This window comes from Dendropsophus ebraccatus, chromosome 4, assembly GCF_027789765.1.
Source record: "Dendropsophus ebraccatus isolate aDenEbr1 chromosome 4, aDenEbr1.pat, whole genome shotgun sequence".
In the NCBI taxonomy this organism is placed as follows: domain Eukaryota; kingdom Metazoa; phylum Chordata; class Amphibia; order Anura; family Hylidae; genus Dendropsophus; species Dendropsophus ebraccatus.
This window is the reverse complement of record NC_091457.1, coordinates 81,785,749-81,808,501: the sequence shown is the minus strand read 5'-3', so window position 1 is coordinate 81,808,501 and position 22,753 is coordinate 81,785,749. Positions and strand designations below refer to the sequence as shown.

At 42.3% G+C, this 22,753-nt stretch overlaps 1 protein-coding gene across 1 annotated transcript in view; it reads right to left on the bottom strand.

Moving 5' to 3' along the window:
* Positions 1 to 22,753, bottom strand: part of CDH13 (cadherin 13) — a 579,181-nt gene that overhangs the window by 377,849 nt on the left and 178,579 nt on the right. Inside the window, exon 3 of the mRNA XM_069966164.1 lies at positions 17,384 to 17,592. Coding sequence (XP_069822265.1) covers positions 17,384 to 17,592 — 209 coding nt within the window. The remainder of the gene's footprint in view (positions 1 to 17,383; positions 17,593 to 22,753) is intronic.

The following is a 22,753-nucleotide window of genomic DNA, read 5'->3' as shown; positions in this document are numbered from 1 at the left end:
GATGAAAGGCGGCGGCAGCACCGGTAATCCTCTTTACCGACGGTCGCCGCTATAACGTTAATAGCGGCGATCGTCGGTAAGGGGGGGGGCCGGGGCGGACCCCACACACTGCCCCAACCCCTCAGCTACCTCCGGTAGCCGGGGGGATGGGGTGGGGGCCGTCCCGGCCCCGCAGCCTTATTCTCTGCCATCGCCGTAAAAAGCTGATGGCAGCAGAATAAGGCCCATTAGTGACCGCCGTAGAAAGCCGTATCGGCGGTCACTAAGGGGTTAAGCTAATCTGCACCTGACTGCTTCCCACTGGGAGAGTAGGTGCCTGGGAAAGCTGTGTTCCTGACCCTTGTCTGCTAGCCAGGAGTGAATGGTGGTTGTTACGTGCTGGTTGGTACCTGTGGTGTCGGTGCCAGGGAGAGAATTTCTGTGGTGAACAGGGGATACAGACAGGAAGGAAGCTTTCCCTGAGCAAGGCTGCAGTCGGTGGTGTGCAGAGTTGTTTCCCAGCAGCGGAGCTTTAATGTCCTCCCAAAGAGAGCTGAGAAGAAAGCAGCTGCTCAACAAGCACAGGCGGCTAAAGAAGCGCTATTAAAATATGCCAGGTCTCCGGGACAGCTACCCCATACACCACCTCAGGGGGGTAGAACAGCGACAGGAACATTAGATGCATCTGATGAGTCAGGTATGGACACTAGCAAGCAGATGCTGGGAACTCCTGATCCTCCTTCAGTAATGGGTAAGAAAGTGGGTCTTGATCCACAGATGAATGTGCAGAGTTCAATTTTGGCTGCAGTTAGAGACCTGAAAAGTGCCCTGCCTATGCGCTCTGATTTATCCTCACAGTTGGCCAATATGGAGGAAAGATACAGTAAAGATGTGGCTGATATTAAGCTCTCCTGTGAGGGGATAATGACGGCAGTATCGGCTCTAGAATCACGTCAGGCAGCGGCTGAGGTCGCCATGAATAAAATGGCAACTCAGGTGACACAGCATGATAATATTCTAAGAAATATCACATTACAAATGGATGACTTGGAAAATAGGAGCCGTCGCAATAACATTAAGATCCGTGGCCTATCAGAAGACATTAATGGGGATAAGCTCCCAGGTGTGGCTAAAGCTATATTCAATCGCTATTTGGGGTTTACAGAGGATGCACATATTGAATTGGACAGAGTCCATAGAGTAATAGGCCCACGAAAAGGAGACTATAACAGATCAAGAGACGTCCTTTGCAGAGTTCATGTTTTTCAGCAGAAAGAGGCTATCATGCAAAAAGCCTGGGAGAAAGGTCCAAGTGTATTTGAGGGGTCAGAGATTACTTTGCTGGCCGATGTCTCCCGCCGTACATTATCTATGCGTAGAACTGTTAAGCCCCTCTTGCAACCTATAAGGGACTCGGGAGCCTCATATAAATGGGGACACCCCTTTCACCTGATAATCCGGAAAGATGGACGAACGTACACAATTCATTCCCCTGGAGACCTTGCAGGGGCTTCAGCTTTTCTGGGGGTTGCTTTGCCCTCAGTACTTGATTGGACAACTTACGGACAGCCACCATTTAAAGACCTTTTTGTTGCTAAGGACTAGAGGCCCATAAGATACATATGGAAGAACTTTTAGTTAAGATGTTTATTTTCTGCTTTAGTGGTGCTTGAAAGTTTATGGTTATTAGCCAAGAGCATCTACGCCTCCTTTGTCCTGCCATTTATTTATTTTTTTCTGGTTTTGTGTGGCGCTCCCCCCCCCCCTTTTCCTGGGTCCAGCTCCCATATAGAAAGCTACATAACATAATAATGGACTTGTGAAAGACTGCACACTGGATAGAATTTTACTTATTTGTTGCCATGTTTTATATGAAGTTGAAGCAGAGGGGTAGTTCTGGGGCGGAGTGGCGGGAGGGTTATGGGCAGGCAGAGCCTAGTGGTTTATACTCATGGGTGGAACATCATCATTATCCTTTTTTTTTCTCTTTTTAAGTCTTTTTTTTCTGGGGTGTTTTTTTTTTTAAAGGTTTTTTTTTTCTTTTTTTTTCCCTCTTCTCTTTCGAGCTAAGACAAGGATCACATTTTGCGGGTAAAGAGTCTCTGGCGGGTGTGCCTTGCTGTCCGGTGTGTTCTCCAATGTCCCCAAATAGAAAGGGAAGTACCACTGTTAGGAGAGTGGAAGTGGGTACCACTAACCTCTGCGGTACCGGCTATAGTCCCATAAGGGAAAGGGTTTAGGTGAGTGGGTGTGTTTTTTTTTTCTTGGGTTTTTTATTTTAGTCTTTTTTTCCCTCCTTCTTCTTCCATTTTTTCTTTCTGCATTCTTTGCCTCAGAGAACTGAGTGATGGTCTCGTTGACTTGTATATCTTTAAATGCCCAGGGGCTTGAATATACCTAAGAAAAGGTCCTCCTTACTGAGATTATTGAGGAGTAAACTCACTTTAAAATCGATAGTGTTCAGAGACTAACCAAATCTTATTTCCCTGAAGTTTACCACAGCTGTTCGCCCGACTCCAAAACAAAGGGTGTCGCGATCTTGATTGCCCGCTCAGCCCCTTGGGAGTACATGGCGCATTTGGCAGATCCAAAGGGCAGATTTTTCTTTGTTAAGGGTAAAATGTCAGGACAACTGTGTACCTTTGGGACACTATATCTTCCACACGTGTCTCAAGTATCTGCCCTTGAATTGTGCCTGTATGCCGCCGAAGGGTTCTTAGAGGGCATGGTATTGTTAGGGGGGTTACCTCAATGTGGCACTCAACGCACACATGGACACCTCATCAGGAAGTTCCTCGGTACCACTTGCCGCACTGAAGAGGGCTAAATCCCTGCTGCATTCATTCCAGCTAATGGATACATGGCGCCTTACACATCCCGAGGATAGGGATTATACATTTTTTTCCAACCCGCACAAGTTATATTCCGTTTAGATTATTTGTTTCTATCCCATTCTAATTTAGATAAAATTATCTCAACGTGTATCGATCCCATAGTTTTTTCTGACCATGCGTTAATCAGTCTAACAATCTCTTTATCATCCAATACAGCTAAAACATAGAAATGGCGTTTGAATGAACACCTGTTAGAGAACCAGGGGGTGGTAAGTGAACTCCGGAAAGAAATTTGTGACTTCTTCATGCGTAATGAGATGAGTAATGAGGTGATATTTCACCTATCATGATATGGGAAGCACACAAGTGTTATATCAGGGGTATTCTGGTGCAGCTGGGGGCCCGACTAAAAAGAGAACAGACTTCTGAAATAACTACCCTTTTAGACAAGATAGCAACTCTAGAGAGACAACACAAGTACTCTCAGGTGATAGCAGTAGAAGAACTGCGGGGGCTGAGGAGTAAGTTAAAAGAGCTTATGTTCGCAAAAGCTCGAGTAGCTCTTGCAAAATGCTAATGTGGGTTTTATGAATTTGGCAACAAACCCAGCAAAATGCTAGCTCGAGCACTCAGGATACAACGATCGCGGTCCTTCATTCCACAGATAACAATTTCAAATGGTGTTAAGGTGACCTTATCAGAACAAATTGCGGAAACATTCAAAATCTATTACGCATCTCTTTATGGTCTATCTTCAGATGAACAAAAGCCTTCCATGTCGTTTCTATCATCTATTGACACATATATTTCTCATTCTGGCATGTCTGGTCTCTCTGGAGAGGCAATTGCAGCTCTTGAGGCACCCCTAGAGATGCAGGAATTTGAAGAAGCCATTAAATTCTCACGGGCAGGCAAGGCTCCGGGCCCGAATGGGTTTACATTAAAATACTATAAGAAGTTCTTGCCAGAAATTAAGGAATGTTTTATACAGTATCACTGCCAATTATATTCGTGTATTCCCAATCACTAAATACTGACTCACTGCCTCGGGATTCACTAAAGCTTAACGTTTATTTTATTATTAAAAACTGATCATCCGGATGTGAAAAAAGCAAAACCAAAAAATTCCAACCTAATCAATATGTAATCATATCCCAGGTTATCTCTCTGTGCCGATATGATAGTCGGACTTATATTCCTGTCAATGCCGGTGTGGTGACCGGACTTATACGCTCCAACCTGTATATTAAAGGGAAAGAAAAGCGGACACTATGGATGGGGGTCCTTATCCCTACAGGTGGCTTATTTACCCGGTGACTCGGGTGAATAGATGATGGACGTGTTGGACGTCTAACGTGGGTGTGTCTATTCAATCCTCGCCTCGGGGCCCTACTATAGCCTGCCCTAGGCAGAGTTTACGTCCTAAGAAGGACGGCCCCGCACCGGATCCTATCCCTTACTCTCCTAAACTTCCCCTACACTGATGTACACTACCTGTCTCACTGGAGATCCCTGAGCTAGCTTGCGTTGCTAGTGACAATACAGGGCAATAGATGTAAGATAATATAATACACCTAAACAACTTTTCAGAATAGCCTAAGGGATAGGAAGTCACAGACATACAACAACAATGATTATTGGGGGGTAATAATGATGAAGTCTCAATTATATTGCACTGATCCCTCCCAATACACAATACTGTGTTTAAAATATACACATATCATACAGATGTACACATATTGCTGCCATGCAGATAGACTGATACATAAATTAAACACTGAAGATGCATATCAACAATATAAACTGCTAGCCAGACACAGTGTGTCCAAGTCTGAGCAGCAGGGTGGTCTCTACGCGTTTCTTGTCCCCCATCAATCATCAGGGGACCTATTGGGGGGTCTGATGTAGGACATCTGTAGCCATGATAGACGTCATGCCACGATGATGGTTGTTAGGCGTCTATACCTTTCTGGTCGCCGCGCTTCTTTTTATATCCAAGACTCCTCCCATCTGTATCCTTATTGGTTGAGGAGTCACGGGGTACTCAGTCCTATAGGGCCTTGCCGTAGCAAGCATGTATGACGTGATCCCGCGCGTGCGCTCTGGAAGATGTACCTTGCGCATGCACTGTAGTGGACATATATCGGCATCAACCATCGCTTTAATGATCACGCGCGTGCGCTCTGGAGGATGTACCTTGCGCATGCGCTGTAGTGGATATGTATCGGCATCAACCATCTGTAACGGGATATCTTTGACCTGCGTAGCAATAGTACTGTAGAGTATATCTCCTTGAAAAGTGTGTTATCAGCACATAAAGTGCATCACGCTTGATTATCATAGGTCCATTAAGTTGGATTATTTATCATTATTACATCCACGGGACTGCTTAGTGTGTAATTTTATTACTATACTGAGCACCAATTTCGATCACTGATCGGTTGGGGTACTCGGATATACTTACCTGAGTTGTAAATATACCTACTCTATTATCACCTGATGACACGTCGTAGCATTAAGGGCCAAAGGATTATATAGGGGACATTAAACATATACATCTCAGCCCTGCATATAATAACGCAGTGGTAGTACTAGATAAGGGCGTACTCATGCGCTGTGCTGCAGGAGTTGTTTATTCTAGTGGCCAATACAAACCTTATGGCAGGCAATTCCATCTCATGGTTTGAGGCACTTGCGCACATCCTAAGGCTTTTTTTAGTTGCCGGCTTGAGTCAATTGTCAGATATGTCTTAGTGTGCACGCACCGTTATATTGGCGCTTGCGCATATCCTTGACACATTCATGCCGGGCCAAGGTACACCTGTGTATGCGGTATTGCACTGCGCATGCGTAGTCAACCTGATCTTCTACTTAGATGGTTGATGCCGATACATATCCACTACAGCGCATGCGCAAGGTACATCCTCCAGAGCGCACGTGCGTGATCATTACAGCGATGGTTGATGTCGATATATGTCCACTACAGCGCATGCGCAAGGTACATCTTCCAGAGCGCACGCGCGGGATTATTACAGCGCATGCGCAAGGTACATCATCTAGAGCGCATGCACGGGATCACGTCATACATGCTTGCTACGGCAAGGCCCTATAGGACTGAGTACCCCGTGACTCCTCAACCAATAAGGATACAGATGGGAGGAGTCTTGGATATAAAAAGAAGCTCGGCGGCCAGAAAGGTATAGACGCCTAACAACCATCATCGTGGCATGACGTCTATCATGGCTACAGATGTCCTACATCAGACCCCCCAATAGGTCTCCTGATGATTGATGGGGGACAAGAAATGCGTAGAGACCGCCCTGCTGCTCAGACTTGGACACACTGTGTCTGGCTAGCAGTTTATATAGTTGATATGCATCTTCAGTGTTTAATTTATGTATCAGTCTATCTGCATGGCAGCAATATGTGTACATCTGTATGATATGTGTATATTTTAAACACAGTATTGTGTATTGGGAGGGATCAGTGCAATATAATTGAGACTTCATCATTATTACCCCCCAATAATCATTGTTGTTGTATGTCTGTGACTTCCTATCCCTTAGGCTATTCTGAAAAGTTGTTTAGGTGTATTATATTATCTTACATCTATTGCCCTGTATTGTCACTAGCAACGCAAGCTAGCTCAGGGATCTCCAGTGAGACAGGTAGTGTACATCAGTGTAGGGGAAGTTTAGGAGAGTAAGGGATAGGATCCGGTGCGGGGCCGTCCTTCTTAGGACGTAAACTCTGCCTAGGGCAGGCTATAGTAGGGCCCCGAGGCGAGGATTGAATAGACACACCTACGTTAGACGTCCAACACGTCCATCATCTATTCACCCCGAGTAACCGGGTAAATAAGCCACCTGTAGGGATAAGGACCCCGATCCATAGTGTCCGCTTTTCTTTCCCTTTAATATACAGGTTGGAACGTATAAGTCCGGTCACCACACCGGCATTGACAGGAATATAAGTCCGACTATCATATCGGCACAGAGAGATAACCTGGGATATGATTACAGGTGGTTGGTTTTTTTTTACCAGAACTGTGTTTAATTGTTCATGATTTTTGGATTTGGTGTTAGGTTGGAATTTTTTGGTTTTGCTTTTTTCACATCCGGATGATCAGTTTTTAATAATAAAATAAACGTTAAGTTTTAGTGAATCCCGAGGCAGTGAGTCAACGTTTTATACAGACCTTTAACTCTCTCTCAGGAGGTGGCCAGTTACCTATAGATACGCTTAGAGCTCACATAAGGGTCATTCCCAAGGAGGGGAAGGATCATTCAGGTTGCCAGAGTTACAGACCTATTTCATTGTTAAATAAAGATCTAAAACTCTTCGCAAGGATACTCGCAGCTTGTATTATGCCACATTTACAGGGGGTTGTTTATTTAGGTCAAGTGGGCTTTATGCACACACGTGAAGCCTGAGATAACACTACACGTGCACTTAACGTAATACACCATGCGGATACTTACAACATTCCATTAATGCTTTTATCAACAGATGCAGAGAAGGCCTTTGACAGAGTTAGCTGGCCCTTCCTAAAGCGTGTGCTAACCTATATGGGTTTGGGACCGAATATGATGAGCTGGATAAACTCGTTATATTCTAACCCTTCAGCGTCGGTCTCTGTCAATGGCCTTCTCTCATCCTCTTTTAGCATTTATAATTGTACACGGTAAGGGTGTCCCCTTTCCCCATTAATTTTTTACTCACGTTAGAACCTTTATTATGTCACATAAGAAAAAGTATTGATATCACTGGTATACAAATAAACGGAAACACTCACAAAGTTGCTGCTTATGCAGATGACTTGTTATTCTTTCTTTCTAACCCCAACATATCACTACCTAATGTAATTTACAAATTGTCACGATATGAAAATTTATCAAATTACAAGATTAATATGCAGAAGTCAGAGGCACTTAATATTAATTTACAAGTTTCTGCACTGTCTTCTTTTTCTTTTCGTTGGAAACACAATTCATTAATTTATTTAGGGGTGCACCTTACTTCACACATTTCTCAGTTATATCAGGTTAATTATGCTTCGATGTTAAAAACCATAATGAATGACTTAAATAGGTGGCAAAAAGGAACATTCACATGGTTTGGTAGATGCGCTATCATTAAAATGAATGTGTTGCCGCGGGTATTGTATCTGTTGCAGACCCTGCCTATCTTAGTTCCTAAAAAAATTTTTCAGCTCTTGATTCTATGTTCAGGAGGTTTGTCTGGGCGCAAAAAGCAGCACGGATTGCCAGAAATACGTTATGTAGGCAAAAGAAAGAAGGTGGTGTTGGGCTCCCAAATATATATCATTACTATGCTGCATCTCAGTTGGCGCGGGTAGTCGACTGGCATTGTCATCAGAACACCAAGCTTTGGGTGAATATGGAGCGAAGTGTTTTATCCTTGGAGTTGACGGCGGCCCCCTGGATATACAAAGCGTTTAAACATATCTCAAAACACCCCACGATTACTCCCACTCTTAAAATCTGTGAGAAATTTCTAATTAAGGGTCATCTAGCGCCATATCCATCCCCTCTTTACCCTATTCTGAAAAATCCAGTTTTTCTGCCAGGACTGAAGGACTCAATGTTTGACGAGTGGTACCGAGTGAATAAGGGTAGAGCAAAATCATTGCTAATACATGGCTCTTGGCCCACCTTAAGTGCTTTGTTGGGCATTACGGAGCCATACCCACTGGGGTTTTGGAGAAGTTTCCAGCTGGAATACTATTTGAAGTCGTTACCCCCTGCTCAGAAATTTTCCTGCCCCCTTACATGTTTTGAGAAACTTTGTGATAACTTGGGTCCTCAGCGACATGTTTTGTCGGGCATCTATGGCTTGCTGGGTTCGCCCATGGAGGCTAGTAGACCTCCATTTATAACAAAATGGGAGAAGGACTTAGATGTCTCTTGGACCGATCAGCAAGTAGATAGATTCCTTAGGCTGGCTCACTCTACATCGATATCCAGTTGCTATCAAGAGACAAATTATAAAATCTTGGCAAGGTGGTATCGTGTACGGAGTGAGATCCACAGATACGCTTCAAGTTGTTCACCACTATGCTGGTGGGAATGTGGGGAAAGGGGTTCATTTGTACATGTGTTCTGGCATTGTCCAAAAAATTAAGAATTTTGGGAAGAAGTGGGGAAAATTATATCTAAGTTTACTTCATATGACCTCCCATTTACACCTGCTTTGGGCCTTCTTCACCTTTCTGAGATCCCTGTGAGGATTTATAAAAGATCAGTCATACGTCATTTAATTAATGCCGCGAAGGCCTGTATCCCAATGTACTGGAAAAGGGTGGACACTCCCTCAGTAAGGTCTTGGTTAAATAAGGTCGAACAGATATACAGAATGGAAGACCTTTCGGCCCAACTTTATGATCGTGAAATGCAATTCCGGAACACATGGGCAGAGTGGGACAACTTTAAAGAAACAGATGAATTCCTAGCCCTGGGCTGAGGTTATTGAAAGGGTTGGGAAGGAAGTGGTTGAGGGTGGAATTGGTGAGTGGGGTGTTTTTTTTTGTTTTTTTTTTTCTAGGGAGGGTGGGGTGGGTAGGATGGGGTGGCGGGGTGGTAAGATCCATTCAGATTAGCAAAGGCTGAAGAATAGTTAAGGCTTTGGAAGTTTCAAGGATACTAGTTACTGCTCTCTATTTATAGGTACAGAGAATAAGGTTTTTCTTTTCTTAGGAATTTTGTTATATGATATGGATCTTGTTGTCTGTTTGTTTTGCGGAAAGACTAGAATTAAAAAAAAATAATTTCTTTTGTGTTTACGTGGGTATCTATGTCAGATAATCCCTGGTCAGTAGCGGAATATAATAGGCCCTTTTCGGGCGGTAGCCCGGGGCCCTGAGCTCCAGGGGGCCCATGGCCACCCAAACAGGCTTCTACTTTCAGTGATGTGTTGTCTTCTGGCTACAGTTCTGCCATGATTTGCAAAAAAATTGCTGCTTTTTTACCGCAATTTTGCACAAATCAGGGCATCATGACATTAACTATCCTTTACTATGAACACTACGCTAGTGCTACCATAGTTACAGTGGAGTGGGGGGACCCAGGCTTGGTGAACAGCCCGGGGCCAATGGTAAAGTTAATCCACCCCTATCCCTTGTTGAGCAGCCAATAAAATCACTGCTAATCGGCCACACATCCTCCTATGTAAACAGCAATGTGCAGCCGCCTATGATGAATTTAATGGGCCACATAAACGAGCAAGCGAGCATCTGTACGACCTGACTGTAGGTTTTATCTCAATTCAGGTCCTGTAAAAAGATCCTTACAGACTGATAGCAAAAATAATAGGTTATCTCAGCATTACAACATATGTTTAGGAGGGGAGTATGCTAAACATCCCCCTGAGAGAATCATACATTACAGAGGATTACAATTATTACACAAGGAATGGAAAGAAGCAGTAAAGGAAAGGACATGTGAAACCAATGGTGGAGTTTGAGATACTGGACTATATTCTTTAGGAGTTTTCCAGTTGTTAGCTGTTCACTAGGGAGAGTCTATTTACTGATCTGACAACTCAGTTTGAAAATGATGCTCAGGTAAATGTTTACAGCTTTCAGAAAGTCGACTGCAAAAAAGAAAAGGAAACCTGGAGAGAACCTTCAATTTCCAGTACACAAGATAGCACAACACAGCTGGACTAGGAGATATGTAGCAAAACATAAAACAGATCTAAAATAATATCAATGTTGTGTGAGAATACAAAAGAGAGACAAATGCAAACTGAGAAAGTTCCTTCCCCTCCAGGCGTATTACGCCACAGACTCATCGGTTAGTGACAAGTTTATTACTGGCTCTGACAACTGCACAAAGTTCCTAGAGAAAAGTTACTCTTCTTCTCCATCTTTTCACAATGCATCTTTGGTGTAGTAATGGTGAATGGGAATGTAGAAAGCCTCAGTAACCCATTACATGCTGCTGAATCATGTTACAGGGATCTTTATAATGTAACCTTGACTACCAGAAATAAGAACTATGACAATCTCTGCATCTCCATGACTTCAATACACTGGAGCACATTATCCCTTCCATAGTGTCCCCACTGTGTTTCCATATGAGAGAAAGCTACAGTGCTGGCATACGGTAGTGATCCTATTCTAAGGTGACAGCCAGAGTGTCCCATTATAGAGACAGCTGCTATAGAGACAGTCCCCACTGTGCCACAGTGCATCTGAAGATTTCCTCTGCTACAGACACTACAGAGACACTACAGAGACACTACATACATTCCAGTCATAGCTCTTTTGGAATAATCTTAGAAACGCTAGATACAGGGGAGCAGACTTACTATCGTAAATGTGATGGAACTAGGACTTTACCAGGATATCCAGGGCGGTTTCTATGACTGGGTGGGGTGGGCCACTGCACGGGGCGTCGACAGCTATGTGTTGGGGCACACCACTATGGGGCAATGCAGGTGGATATTATTACTATGGGGGCAATGCAGGGGGATATATGGGGGTAATTGATGGGGACATTATTACTATGGAGGAAATGCAGGGGGAGATATGGAGTAAGGCAGGGGGACATTATTACTATGGGAGAAATACAGGTGGACATATGAGGGCAATGCAGGGGGGACATTATTACTATGGAGCAATGCAGGGGGACATTATAACTATGGGGGAACAACACAGGGGGACATTATTATTATGGGGGCACACCTCAGGGGATATTATTACTATGGGGGTAGTGCAGGAGGACATTATTACTATGGTTCAATGCAGAGAGACATTATTAAAATAGGGGCACACCACAGGGGATTTTAATACTAAGGGGGTAGTGCAGGGAGACATTATTACTATGGTTGCACACCACAAGAGGACATTAATACTAAGGGGGTAGTGCAGGGGGACATTATTACTATGGGGGCAATGCAGGGGGACATTATTTCTATGGGAGGGCACAGTGGGAGGCATTATTACTATATGAGGGCACAGAGGACAGTATTAATATACTGAGGCACAGCAGGGTGCATTATTACTATATGAGGACACACCAGGGGGTATTATTACTATATGGGGGCACAGCAGGGGATCCTACATACAGGGGGCAACCCACATACCTACTGACTTTAGTGCACCAAACAGAGCAATTACTACTGTTTAGGAGCCTATGGGAGGAGAAAAGGGAAGGAAGTTGCTGGATAAATGTGCAGCCTAAGATGTTTGTCTGGCAGGTTCTGAAGAGACGCACTGTAGCTGCAAGAAATCATCATGGTGGTCTGGGCCAGATGAAGAGGCAAAGAAAAGCGACCGCTCCGATCAAAGAAGACGTCACCTGTGAGTCACTGAATTATGTCATAATACACCCACCTAGAAACTGCCCTGATGACATCATAGGGCCAGTGTGATCAGGGGTATCTCAGACCATCAGGATTGATATGATGAGAAGTATTTTCCAGAGGGCTGTGATGTGCTTGGTGTTAGATGTTTACATTTCAGAGTGTATAGTTTGTTCCTGTTTGGTAATTTGCAAAAAGACACTGAACCTACACAGCTGTATAAGGAACTGTTTTTCAGCCTTGAAGTTAATGCCTCTATCTCTCCCTACAGGCCACCTGTAAGTCGCTGGCTTTTATGTACATAAACCATGCAGCAGGCATATGCCATATCACCTCAAGCTTCTCACTATCCTTAGAATCATTGCCTACCCACCACCATCTGGAGCTTACAAGTGCCTTAAGGAGCCTGGAAGATGTCATTATTATATTACTGATCACAGAGTGTATGATACATATATCCTATAGCAGAGTCGTGTATGGGAATATCTTACTTTTGCTTGAGTTGTATATTCCTGGTATCCCACAGTAAATTTAGTAGCAAGTTAAACGGATCTAACCTGCTCATAGATTCCAATAGGGCAGGGTACATGGAGTGCGGCCATATCTTTATTTAAAAGGTCTGTTGCCCCACTAGTGGCTAAACCTTTTTTTTTCATAATATATTTATGGGGAGGTTTGGCACACTGGGGATATTCTTGTAACCCTCAGTGTACTGATCCCCCTGCCCGCCAGCTCCTGCTGCACTCCTCCATAGGAGTATTCATAACAACGCTGTCTAGTGAATAGCAGCAGAGCACTGTTGCATATGACTATTCATAAGGCGTGCAGCAGTAGTTGGTGGGCAGGCAGATTGGTCTACTGTATGATCTCTCTACACAGCCTTTATGATTCTGCTTAGCAGACCACCTTGTATCTGCTCTCATTTTCTAGCTTGGGTCATCTTTCTCCAGGGTTTCATAGAAACATAGATTGTCAGCAGAAAAACCCCAAAAGACCACGTGGTCTATCTAGTCTGCCCCTTTTGGAATGTCCCTTCTTATTAGCTTAGGATAGATATATGTTTATTCCAGGCAGGTTACATTCTGTTATTGTAGATTTACCAGCCCCATATGTTGGAAGCCTGTTCCAAGCATCTACAACTATTTCAGTAAAGTAACATTTTTCCTCATTGCTTCTGATCTTTTCCAACTAACCTCTCACTGTGTCCTCTTGTTCTTGTTAGTTTTTTTTTCTAAAAACACTTCTCTCCAGAACCTTAGTCCTTATTTAGTTTCTCTCCCCTTTTCTACAATTGAAAGGGGTTGTCCAGCTAAAATCTTTTTCTTTCAAATCAGTTGGCTTCAGAAAGTTATATAGATTTGTAACTTACTTCTTTTTTTAAAATTTCCAGCCTTCTCATACCTATCACCTGCTGTTTGTGTGATGGGGTAACACGCTGGGAGTAGTAGTTGTCAGCGGTGGTAGGTCGGACCCGGGTAGCCAGTTGGCAGATGTTAGGTCACGGTTATGGCACGAGGGGAGCTGACTAACCCACGGGAACCTGACCATCCGGGGCCCCAACAATTCTTCGTTGCCCTTAGTCAAGGAACCAATAACTAGACCAATGCCAGGGTTCAGAAACAACGGTGGTTGTGCGTTTATTAACACGGTGATTGTCAATAGCAACAGTCTCTCTGGATGAAACCAGGAATAGGTAAACTTGAATATAACTAAGCAGATGGGTGATGCTGCAATAGGCCGTGGTGTGACAGAGTTACTTTGGATGAGAGGAATCTTAACGGAGAATGAGGGTAGTATTTCCCTGAGAATGATGCTGGGTGGAATAGACTGAATAGAATACTTGCTGTTGATGATGATGAGAAGATAGTGACTTGAGAACGACACCCAGATCTTTGAATAGAATGGAGAATCTTGAAGATGAGACTGGTCAGGACTGGACCAGAATCTGTCTCTGGAACAGGGCAGCGAATCACCCTGAGTTGCGGTCTTGCTTGGAAGCAGCAGAGCACGCTCTCCCTCCTGAAGGTGGAGGAGAGAACACTACTACCTTCTCTCTTGAGGGTAGAGAGAAGACTACTGAGGTACAAAGGGAAGTGACTAACTGACCCCAGCCAAAAGCTGGACAGCTATTGGGGTTACTATGGCAGCCGGGGAAGTCACATGACACTGGCCAGTTGCATCATCACACAATTAAATAACAGGCAAATGAATATACATAGAGACACATGAGAAATACCAGACTTGAACACTGGGGGCAGTACAATACAACCAGTTTGCAGTGGCCATTAACTCTTTCCAGTACAGGCACAAGTGAAATACTGATATACACAGAGACACACAGAGAGATGGAGAAACACAAAGAGAAATCTTCTGTACTGGGACACTGCATTTGTCCTGCACACAGTGATGTATTCTTTTAAGTCTGGCACGGTGCTCTCTGCTGCCACCTCTGTCCGAGACAGGAACTGTGCTCTGGACAGTTCCTGTCTGGAACAGAGGTGGCAGCAGATACCACTGTATCATACTGAAAAGAAATCATCATTTCCAGCAGCTGATAAGTATGAGAAGACTGGATATTTTTAAAAGAAGTTTATTTACAGATCTATATAACTTTCTAAAGCCAACTGATTTGAAAGAAACATATTTTTTTACCCCCTACGCTGCTGTGCAAACCCCACCTCCTGCTGTTCCTTCTTATACTGAGAGAGCAGAAAGTCCAGTATAACTGTCTTTTTTGTATATATAAAAAAGTAAGTGATTTTACTAATATTTGTAATTTAGTTTATTAATCAATCTAGACTTCTGGATGCTGTCAGCAAAAGCTAGTCAGGCTGGTGATAAGGTAAAAGGCAGGATGCCAACACATGTGCAGGAAAGAAAGGTGGGCAGGTGAGAAATGCAGGGAATCTCCGAGCCATGCCTGCACTGTGCCAACTTTGCTGTTTCCTCCTACTGCTGTGTATCAGCTTTACAGGATATGCTGTACCTATCACTCTCTATGCCAGGTTCTCAGTACAGTGAATCTATGCTGTGTCTGTATACAGCTAATGTGTATGTATTTAGCATAGCAATGGACAGTTTAGGATTTGGGGATAGCTAAATAAGTAAATTACAAACGTTAATATAATTGCTTATATTTCAGTTTACTTCCAGTTTATTGCTTTGTCCACACACAGTATTTTTGCTCAGTATTTTGGTCAGTATTTTGCAACCAAAACCAGGAGTGCATTGAAAACACAAAAAAGGCTATGTTCACACACTGTTGAAATTTAGTGGATGGCCGTCATTTAATGGCAAATAATGTCCGCTGTTTTAAAACATCGTCCGTTACTTGCCATTAAATGATGGCCCTCCACTCAATTTCAACAGTATGTGAACATAGCCTTTCTGTGTTTTCAATCTACTCCTGGTTTGGGTTGCAAAATACTAACCAAAAATACTGTGTGGGAACATAGCCCAAAGGCATAGCTAGGCTTTATTTCACTGATGGCAAAGGTGTCTACCTCTGTTTAAAAATACTTTAGCCATGGATGCATAGAGTGATTCAATGGCGCCCAGAACCCAATGACACAGCAGTACTGCTATTAAAGATACTGGAGGAACCACATGAAAACCACTATGGGCACTGTTAGTTGTCACCCAGATTTCCGTGAATTAGACTTAATACGGTTGACCACAGATTAGATGATAGAAAAGAATGACTCAATTACATATTCTTACAAGTCTGGGTTACTGTCAGCTCTGTGCTCCACAGGACATAATCTCTTAGCCATATGATTTAAATACTGACTCTGTGGATTGTTTTAAGCCGCAGATAAGGTGATAAAATGATACAGAGGAGAGAACACGACTTGAGTAAAAATTAGTATTTTAGAGATTAAAATGTCAAAGGGAAGCACTGGAATATCATTGTACATAAATTTACAACTCCCAGAGTCCATGGCAAGTGAATGCGCAGTCACAGAAGAGTGTATATGAAATATTAATATATCTTATTAAATCCCATCATGAAGAAAACATTTAATCAGAATGATAAAAGTATTTAATTTCAGGTAAATTTGTTAGAGCAAGTTTAACTAAATGAAGGCTATGTTCACGCAATGTCATTTTGCGGCCATCTTTTTGGGATCTAACTATTTATAGATGGATGTATTTTAACTAGAGATGAGCGAACCTGGAGCATGCTCGAGTCGATCCGAACCCAAACTTTCAGCATTTGATTAACCGTGGCTGCTGAAGCTGGATTAAGCCCTTAAGGCTATGTGGAAATCATGGACAAAGTGATTGGCTGTATCCATGTTTTCCAGACAACATTAGAGCTTTATCCAAGTTCAGCAGCCCCAGCTAATCAAATACCGAATGTTCGGGTTCGGATCGACTCAAACCTGAACCCGGTTCACTCATCTCTAATTTTAATGACCGCAAATAATGATCATGCTTAGAGATGAGCGTCCAAACCAAATTCTGCAGAACTTGATTTCAGGTGACTGCAGAGGTTAGATGCAGCCCTAAGGTTGCCTGGAAAACATGGATAGGCTGTATCCATGTTTTCCAGGACTTCTTAGGGCTGCATCTAACTTCTGTAGCCACTCCTAATCAAATGCAGCACAATCTGGTTTGGACGTACGAAAGCATACGCTCATCTCTAAGCATGATCATGATTTGTGGCTGTAATGATAGACAACTTTTGATGTCTATTATTTGATGGCTGTAAAGATAGACACCTTTTGATGTCAAAATGACAGCTGCTCAAAAAGTCAACACCAAATCAGACTTTTTTTGTCTAGAGTTCTGGAAACATGGCTGCTACACATGTCCCCATGTTGTAGGGGGCTTTGCATTTCTGTTCCATTCACTTCAGTGGACTTACTGTATGCTTCAATCTGTGAACAGGTGTGACGCTGATTCTGTAATGTATCAGCAGTTTGTTAGAAGGGCTTTTATGTTGGCCGCATAATTCTCTAGTTTATTAACATGTTTTACTTTGTTTTTTATTTTTCATTCTACTTGTTAAGAAGACACATGAAAAATAAATTGACATGATTTTTATTATAATCAATGGTGAGGCCCAGGTATCACTATAACAAGGCGTCATTTTCTACCAGGGCTTCTCAGCCAAAACATATTCTGTGAAAAAAGAAACATCTAATGGCACCCTCCAGCTTTGCCCCTGGAGCTCTACACACAGTTCTTCATACAAGATGACTAGTGACTTTCAGACAGCTGTCTGTAGTAATTTTTACCTTTATTGAGTTGTGTCTTTCCCTCTTCCCCAGAATCTTGACCTCTGCCATATCATCAGAGTGAAGAGAACGAGCATTGATGAACAAAACCCGGATGTTCCCAGTTATATTTCTCAATGCAATTAATGATCCATCAGGTTCCACTTTGAAATCTGGGTTGGAGACCTCATATTGCACCTCTTCATTACCTTGACAGTCATCAAACTGCACTGTAAGAAGAAGATTGAAAAAAAAATGTTATCATGAGATGTGTCATGTCAATAATAATAACAGTGTGCTGTAGAGGCATCAAATGGCAACCACACAAAGGATCCACTTATCTAATGCTCAATAACACAAAACATTAACATGAACAATATATATTGTTTTCCCCTTCTTGTAACTAGATAAACTAAATAGTTATCTTTAAAAGAGTTAGTGCTTTGGTTTTCATTTACACAGCTCCAAATATCCTGCTCCAAATCTTTCCTTTACACAGATATAGTTAAATGATAAAACTGTGACTGCAGCCACCACTAGGGTGAGTTTATTGAAGATCTATCTATCTCCTATCTATCTATATATCTATCTATCTATCTATCTATCTATCTATCTATCTATCTATGTAATTTATTTTTTTAATTAGTAATCAGTCAGTCATTGGTAGGAACTCTCTAGTGGCAGCTGCAGGTAACCAGAGTTTTATCATTTACGGCTATGTTCACACAACGTAATTTTTATGTAAAGAACAGACGCTGATTCCAATGGAGTCAGCGTCTGTTCTTTAATGCAGGGGCAGCATTGCACTTAAGTCAACGGGCGTTAAAACCTGCCTATTATTTTCGGATACTGTTCAGTGAAAAGTGTCCTGAAATAATAGCTGTTCACAAAATGCTAAGTGCAGCGGCAGCTGCACATTACATTGAAGCGAATGGCTAATTGATTTGCGGGCACACCCGAACGATAACAAAAGAGCTTTTCTGCAGCCAATACAGAGGTATCGGCTGCAGAAACATCCTAAAAGAAGCACGGTGGACGGCAGTTTAACAGCTATGCAATGGACGCTGTTAAACGTAGTGTGAACATAATTTCACACAACCTCTATGAGATATGACTCTCACACTGTCCTCATAGTTTTCTGATGTATTAATTGAATGTATACAAGCTTTGTGTTAAGAGACAGCGTTGTGCAATTGTATGCATTTTTGAAAGTTTTACCATCCATTTGGAAAGTGGATATTCCTCACCTCTGCTTTTCAGAGAACAAATTAAGTCAGTAGTGACCTTCCTTCATAGTCCCTGTTTTTTCAGCTGTTCATATGGGAAGATGTTTTTCTCTACTCTTTGGTTTCACTTACAATTTGATATAGTCATATAGCTTACTTACAGAAGTTAAGAGGATAGCTGCCTTGCATTTGTTTCAATTTGATAACTGGATTAGGAGACTTTTGCTCTATCTATACTGTCCTCTAGTAAGTCATCACTTTGGAAAATTATTCCTTGGACATCTAAAGCTAGCCAAAAATATTTATTGGAATAATTTTACTCCCAGTGTTGTACTTGTCAATCATAGGGCAGGAGGCTCCTTTAAAAGGCCGAAACGGACATGATCCGTCATGCAAAACAGATCCCATGGGTGTAGCACATTTTGCAATATAATGAAAGAGTATATGCACATGTTATGTATGGCTGGATAGTGGGCCCTTTGCTGGGTTTAAAAGTGTCCGGTTTAGCCCAATATATGCTATACTATATACACTATAATGAAAAAATTTAAAGGGGTAGTTCACAAAAAAATTCTTTCAAATCAACTGGTGCCAAAAAGTGCCAGAGATTTGTTTTTTACTTTTATTAAAAAAAATCTCACGTCTTCCAGTACTTATCGGCTGCTGCATGTCCTACAGAAAGTCATATTCTTTCCAGTCGGGAGAGCAGGAGAGGTTTTCTGTGTGGATTTGCTTCTGCTCTGGACAGTTCCTGACATGGACAGAGATGTCAGCAGAAAACACTGTGTCAGACATGAGAGAATACATTACTTCCTGCAGGACATACAGCAATTGATAAGTACTGGAAGAAGTTAGATTTTTTAATAGAAATAGTAGGAACAAAATATAAGACAGCGCTCCATAGCGTAATTCAGACAGGGCTGGTGAAAGTAAGCACATAGAACTCTCACCTGAGTAGGTTGTGCTGGTAAAAGGCACAAATATTACTGATAGCATGTGAATAAACCGCAGCCAATCACCCCGACTAATCCCCACAGGGGTTAAAGACAAACAGTATCCTCCTCCACTCCAAGGCGGGTAAAACAGGCGCAGGTCCAAGGGGTTATAGTGATATAAAATATCATGAAATTTATTATAAGAATTATGCCAGCGACACAGCGCATCTTGATAATAGCTCTTCACAAATATAACTGTTGGAAAAGCTCAATTGCAACATATATGTGCCCAGCGATCCCTTGAATTCTCTCTACCTCATTCTCTCCAGCCTGAACAACATTATAAATCTGAGAAACATAAAGTGCAAAATGCCAGCAACTGTTAGTAAATGAATAATATATAGCACATGTTGTCTAGCAGATGGTACTTTGACAAATAAGTTAAATATCATGGCCCAAGGCAAAGAACATTGATCTAAAAAAACATTTCACTGATTTGCAGCAAACCAGCACATAGTAAAGACCCCCTGAGATTACACAATAGGTGCAACAAAAGCAATAATACATGTAGAGCTCTCTATGCACAGCAGTCAGCAGTATAAGAAAGACACCACTGGAAAACAAATGTGATAAAGGGACATTAGATATTATGTGGCTATGGCAGCAGGTGTCCTGACAGCTATTCTCCTATCTATGGCTAGCATTTCATTGACTTGAAATGCCACTACTTAAAAAAATTATACGGAAAAAATATGGCTTCTTTCTTCCAAAAACAGCACTACACCTGTCCTTAGGCTTCTTACAGTACTGCAACTGAGCCTTATTTACTATAATCGGAGATGCAACACTACATACAATATTTAAAGGTTTATAATCATGGCTAAGGTAATTGTCTTTCTTTAAGCCATTTTTCTTGCTTTAAAGTGAATGTACCACTAGTACATTGTTGTTGTTTTTTTGTAACATGAACAGACCGGCAATGGCGCGGGGATGCCAGTGCTGTGGGGATTTCCTGGTTCCTGCGCACGGCACCAGTTTATTCCCGAGCACTGGCCTGGCATGAAGCACTAGGGGCTGGCCCGCTGGCCCCCAGTGTGGACAAACAGAGCCTGTTGTGAGAATTATCAAAGATTATTTTGAAAAGTTACCAGAAGTAATCAATGATTGAATCCAGAGCCTTCAGCTGTGCGTTCAGAAGAGCTGTCCATGGTGCTTCAACACATAGCTAAAGGTGCTGGATACAATTACAGTACATCAGGTTTGACCGGCAGACGTCTAAAGTATATGGAGACCTTCAGCTGTATTCTTTCATTTATAGGTCATTACTTTAGAAGATATATAGACTATTGTCTGTATATTGATTTAGTGTTACAAGCCGGCTTATATTTAAGACTTTTAGAAAATGCATGTATCTTGCTCAGTGCAGTGCTTGATAAACACCTAATTCAACTGCCACATGACAATACAGTCTAATTCCTGTTTTTGTGCATGAAAAAAGATGCACGTGATATTTGCACTGCTTCCTTGGCACTTTCTGTCATTTCTATAGACTTCAATGAAGAGGGCTTTACACATCTACGGCCTCCACTCAACTGAACTGTGTGGATATAAAAGCAGCCTAAATTAATGAATATGCTGAAGAAGGAATACCTCCAAAGGGCTCAATAGTCAAAAATATAATGGGGTATATGATGGTAGAAAACAGGTCTGCTATTTTTCCGAAACAGGATAGAACATATCTGGTGTTGCAGTGGTGCCAAGCCTGAAAGAAAGCAACCATGTTTTTCTAGTTTACTTCATGGAGTTCTTGGATGAGATGTGCCCTGTGCGGATGTATTCTTGGCACAGTTAGTGTTAATACATTGAAAGCTGGAGAATGTGAGGCAGACACTAAGATCCAGGACATTCTGTCACTGGGGCACAGACAGGACAATGATGTCAGCACATTCACAAGTGGGAATTTGTTATATGCATGATTGAATTATGAGTCTATTCATTAGTGACCTGCAAATGAACATCATTATTGTGCTTAATCAGCCATATGGATTACAACTGCGCCCAACCACAAGGACAGTTATTGAGTGCACGCTCCTTATTCAGGCACCTGCCAATCTTACTGATTTATTTGCATATTTTGGATTACTTTCTAAAGCTGTACTGCACTTATTTTTCTATTAAAGCAATGATATCCAAACTGTGTTTCTCTAGTTTTTGCAAAACTACAACTACCAGCATGCCCTGACCGCTGCACAGGTTGAGGACTACTGTGCTAGAGAAACCTTATGCTACGTGTCTGGTTCCCTCTTAACAACCAATCACAGCTCAGCTTTCATTTTCCTGAGTTAATTAACATAGAAAAGCAGCTTTGATTTCAGACAGATCGATACTAGTGATGAGCGAATACTGTTCGATCGAATAGATATTCGATCGAATAGTGAGATATTCGAATATTCGATATTCGAACGAAAGTCCCCCAGCTTCCAATTTATTATCCCAGCATACAATGACAAAATCACGTTTTTTGGTGCAAACTATCTTGTTTGAACAAAAATCTGGTCATTTTTGCAGATGTTCACCCTGCTCATCTGATGGGTGGTCAGGGTGTATGGCAAGGCACAGGGGTGGGGTGGGGGGGTGCATGGGAAAACAGACATAAATCCAGTGTAGGACAAGGGGGCAGGGATTTAGTTGAAACCGCCGTATACTGGTCTTGATAAATCCTACTGAATTAAGTATTCCATCTCATAATCACTTATGATCATACTTAAACACTTTCATCATTATTTAAAGTATAAGTTGAAGTCACAGGGCACAAGCCTTGCCCATCTCCTTGACACATTTTGGGTAATTACGAATTGGACACACAGTCCAAATTACAATACGAAATTACATTGGGCAGCTATCAACAAGAACAAGTATATACATGGCATCTCTGCTAGTAGCTATGTACCAGGTAAATACAAAATGCCAGTAATCAAATTCAAAAACAAGCAATAGGAAGGGACAAGTGCCCAGTATCTAGTTGTACACAATAACCATTTAGAGGTTAGAGCAGGGGTGTAGGGAGGGGCAGGGGGGCAGCTGCCCTGGGTGCAGAGACCAGGGAGGCTCCAGCTAACACCTGAAGTTGTACTTGCAGTGTTTACTTCTATAGACAGAGCGATCAACTCGTCATAGGGATCATTGTGCAGAAACTTCCTCCTCCTGCCATCAGGTTAGAGAGGAGGGTG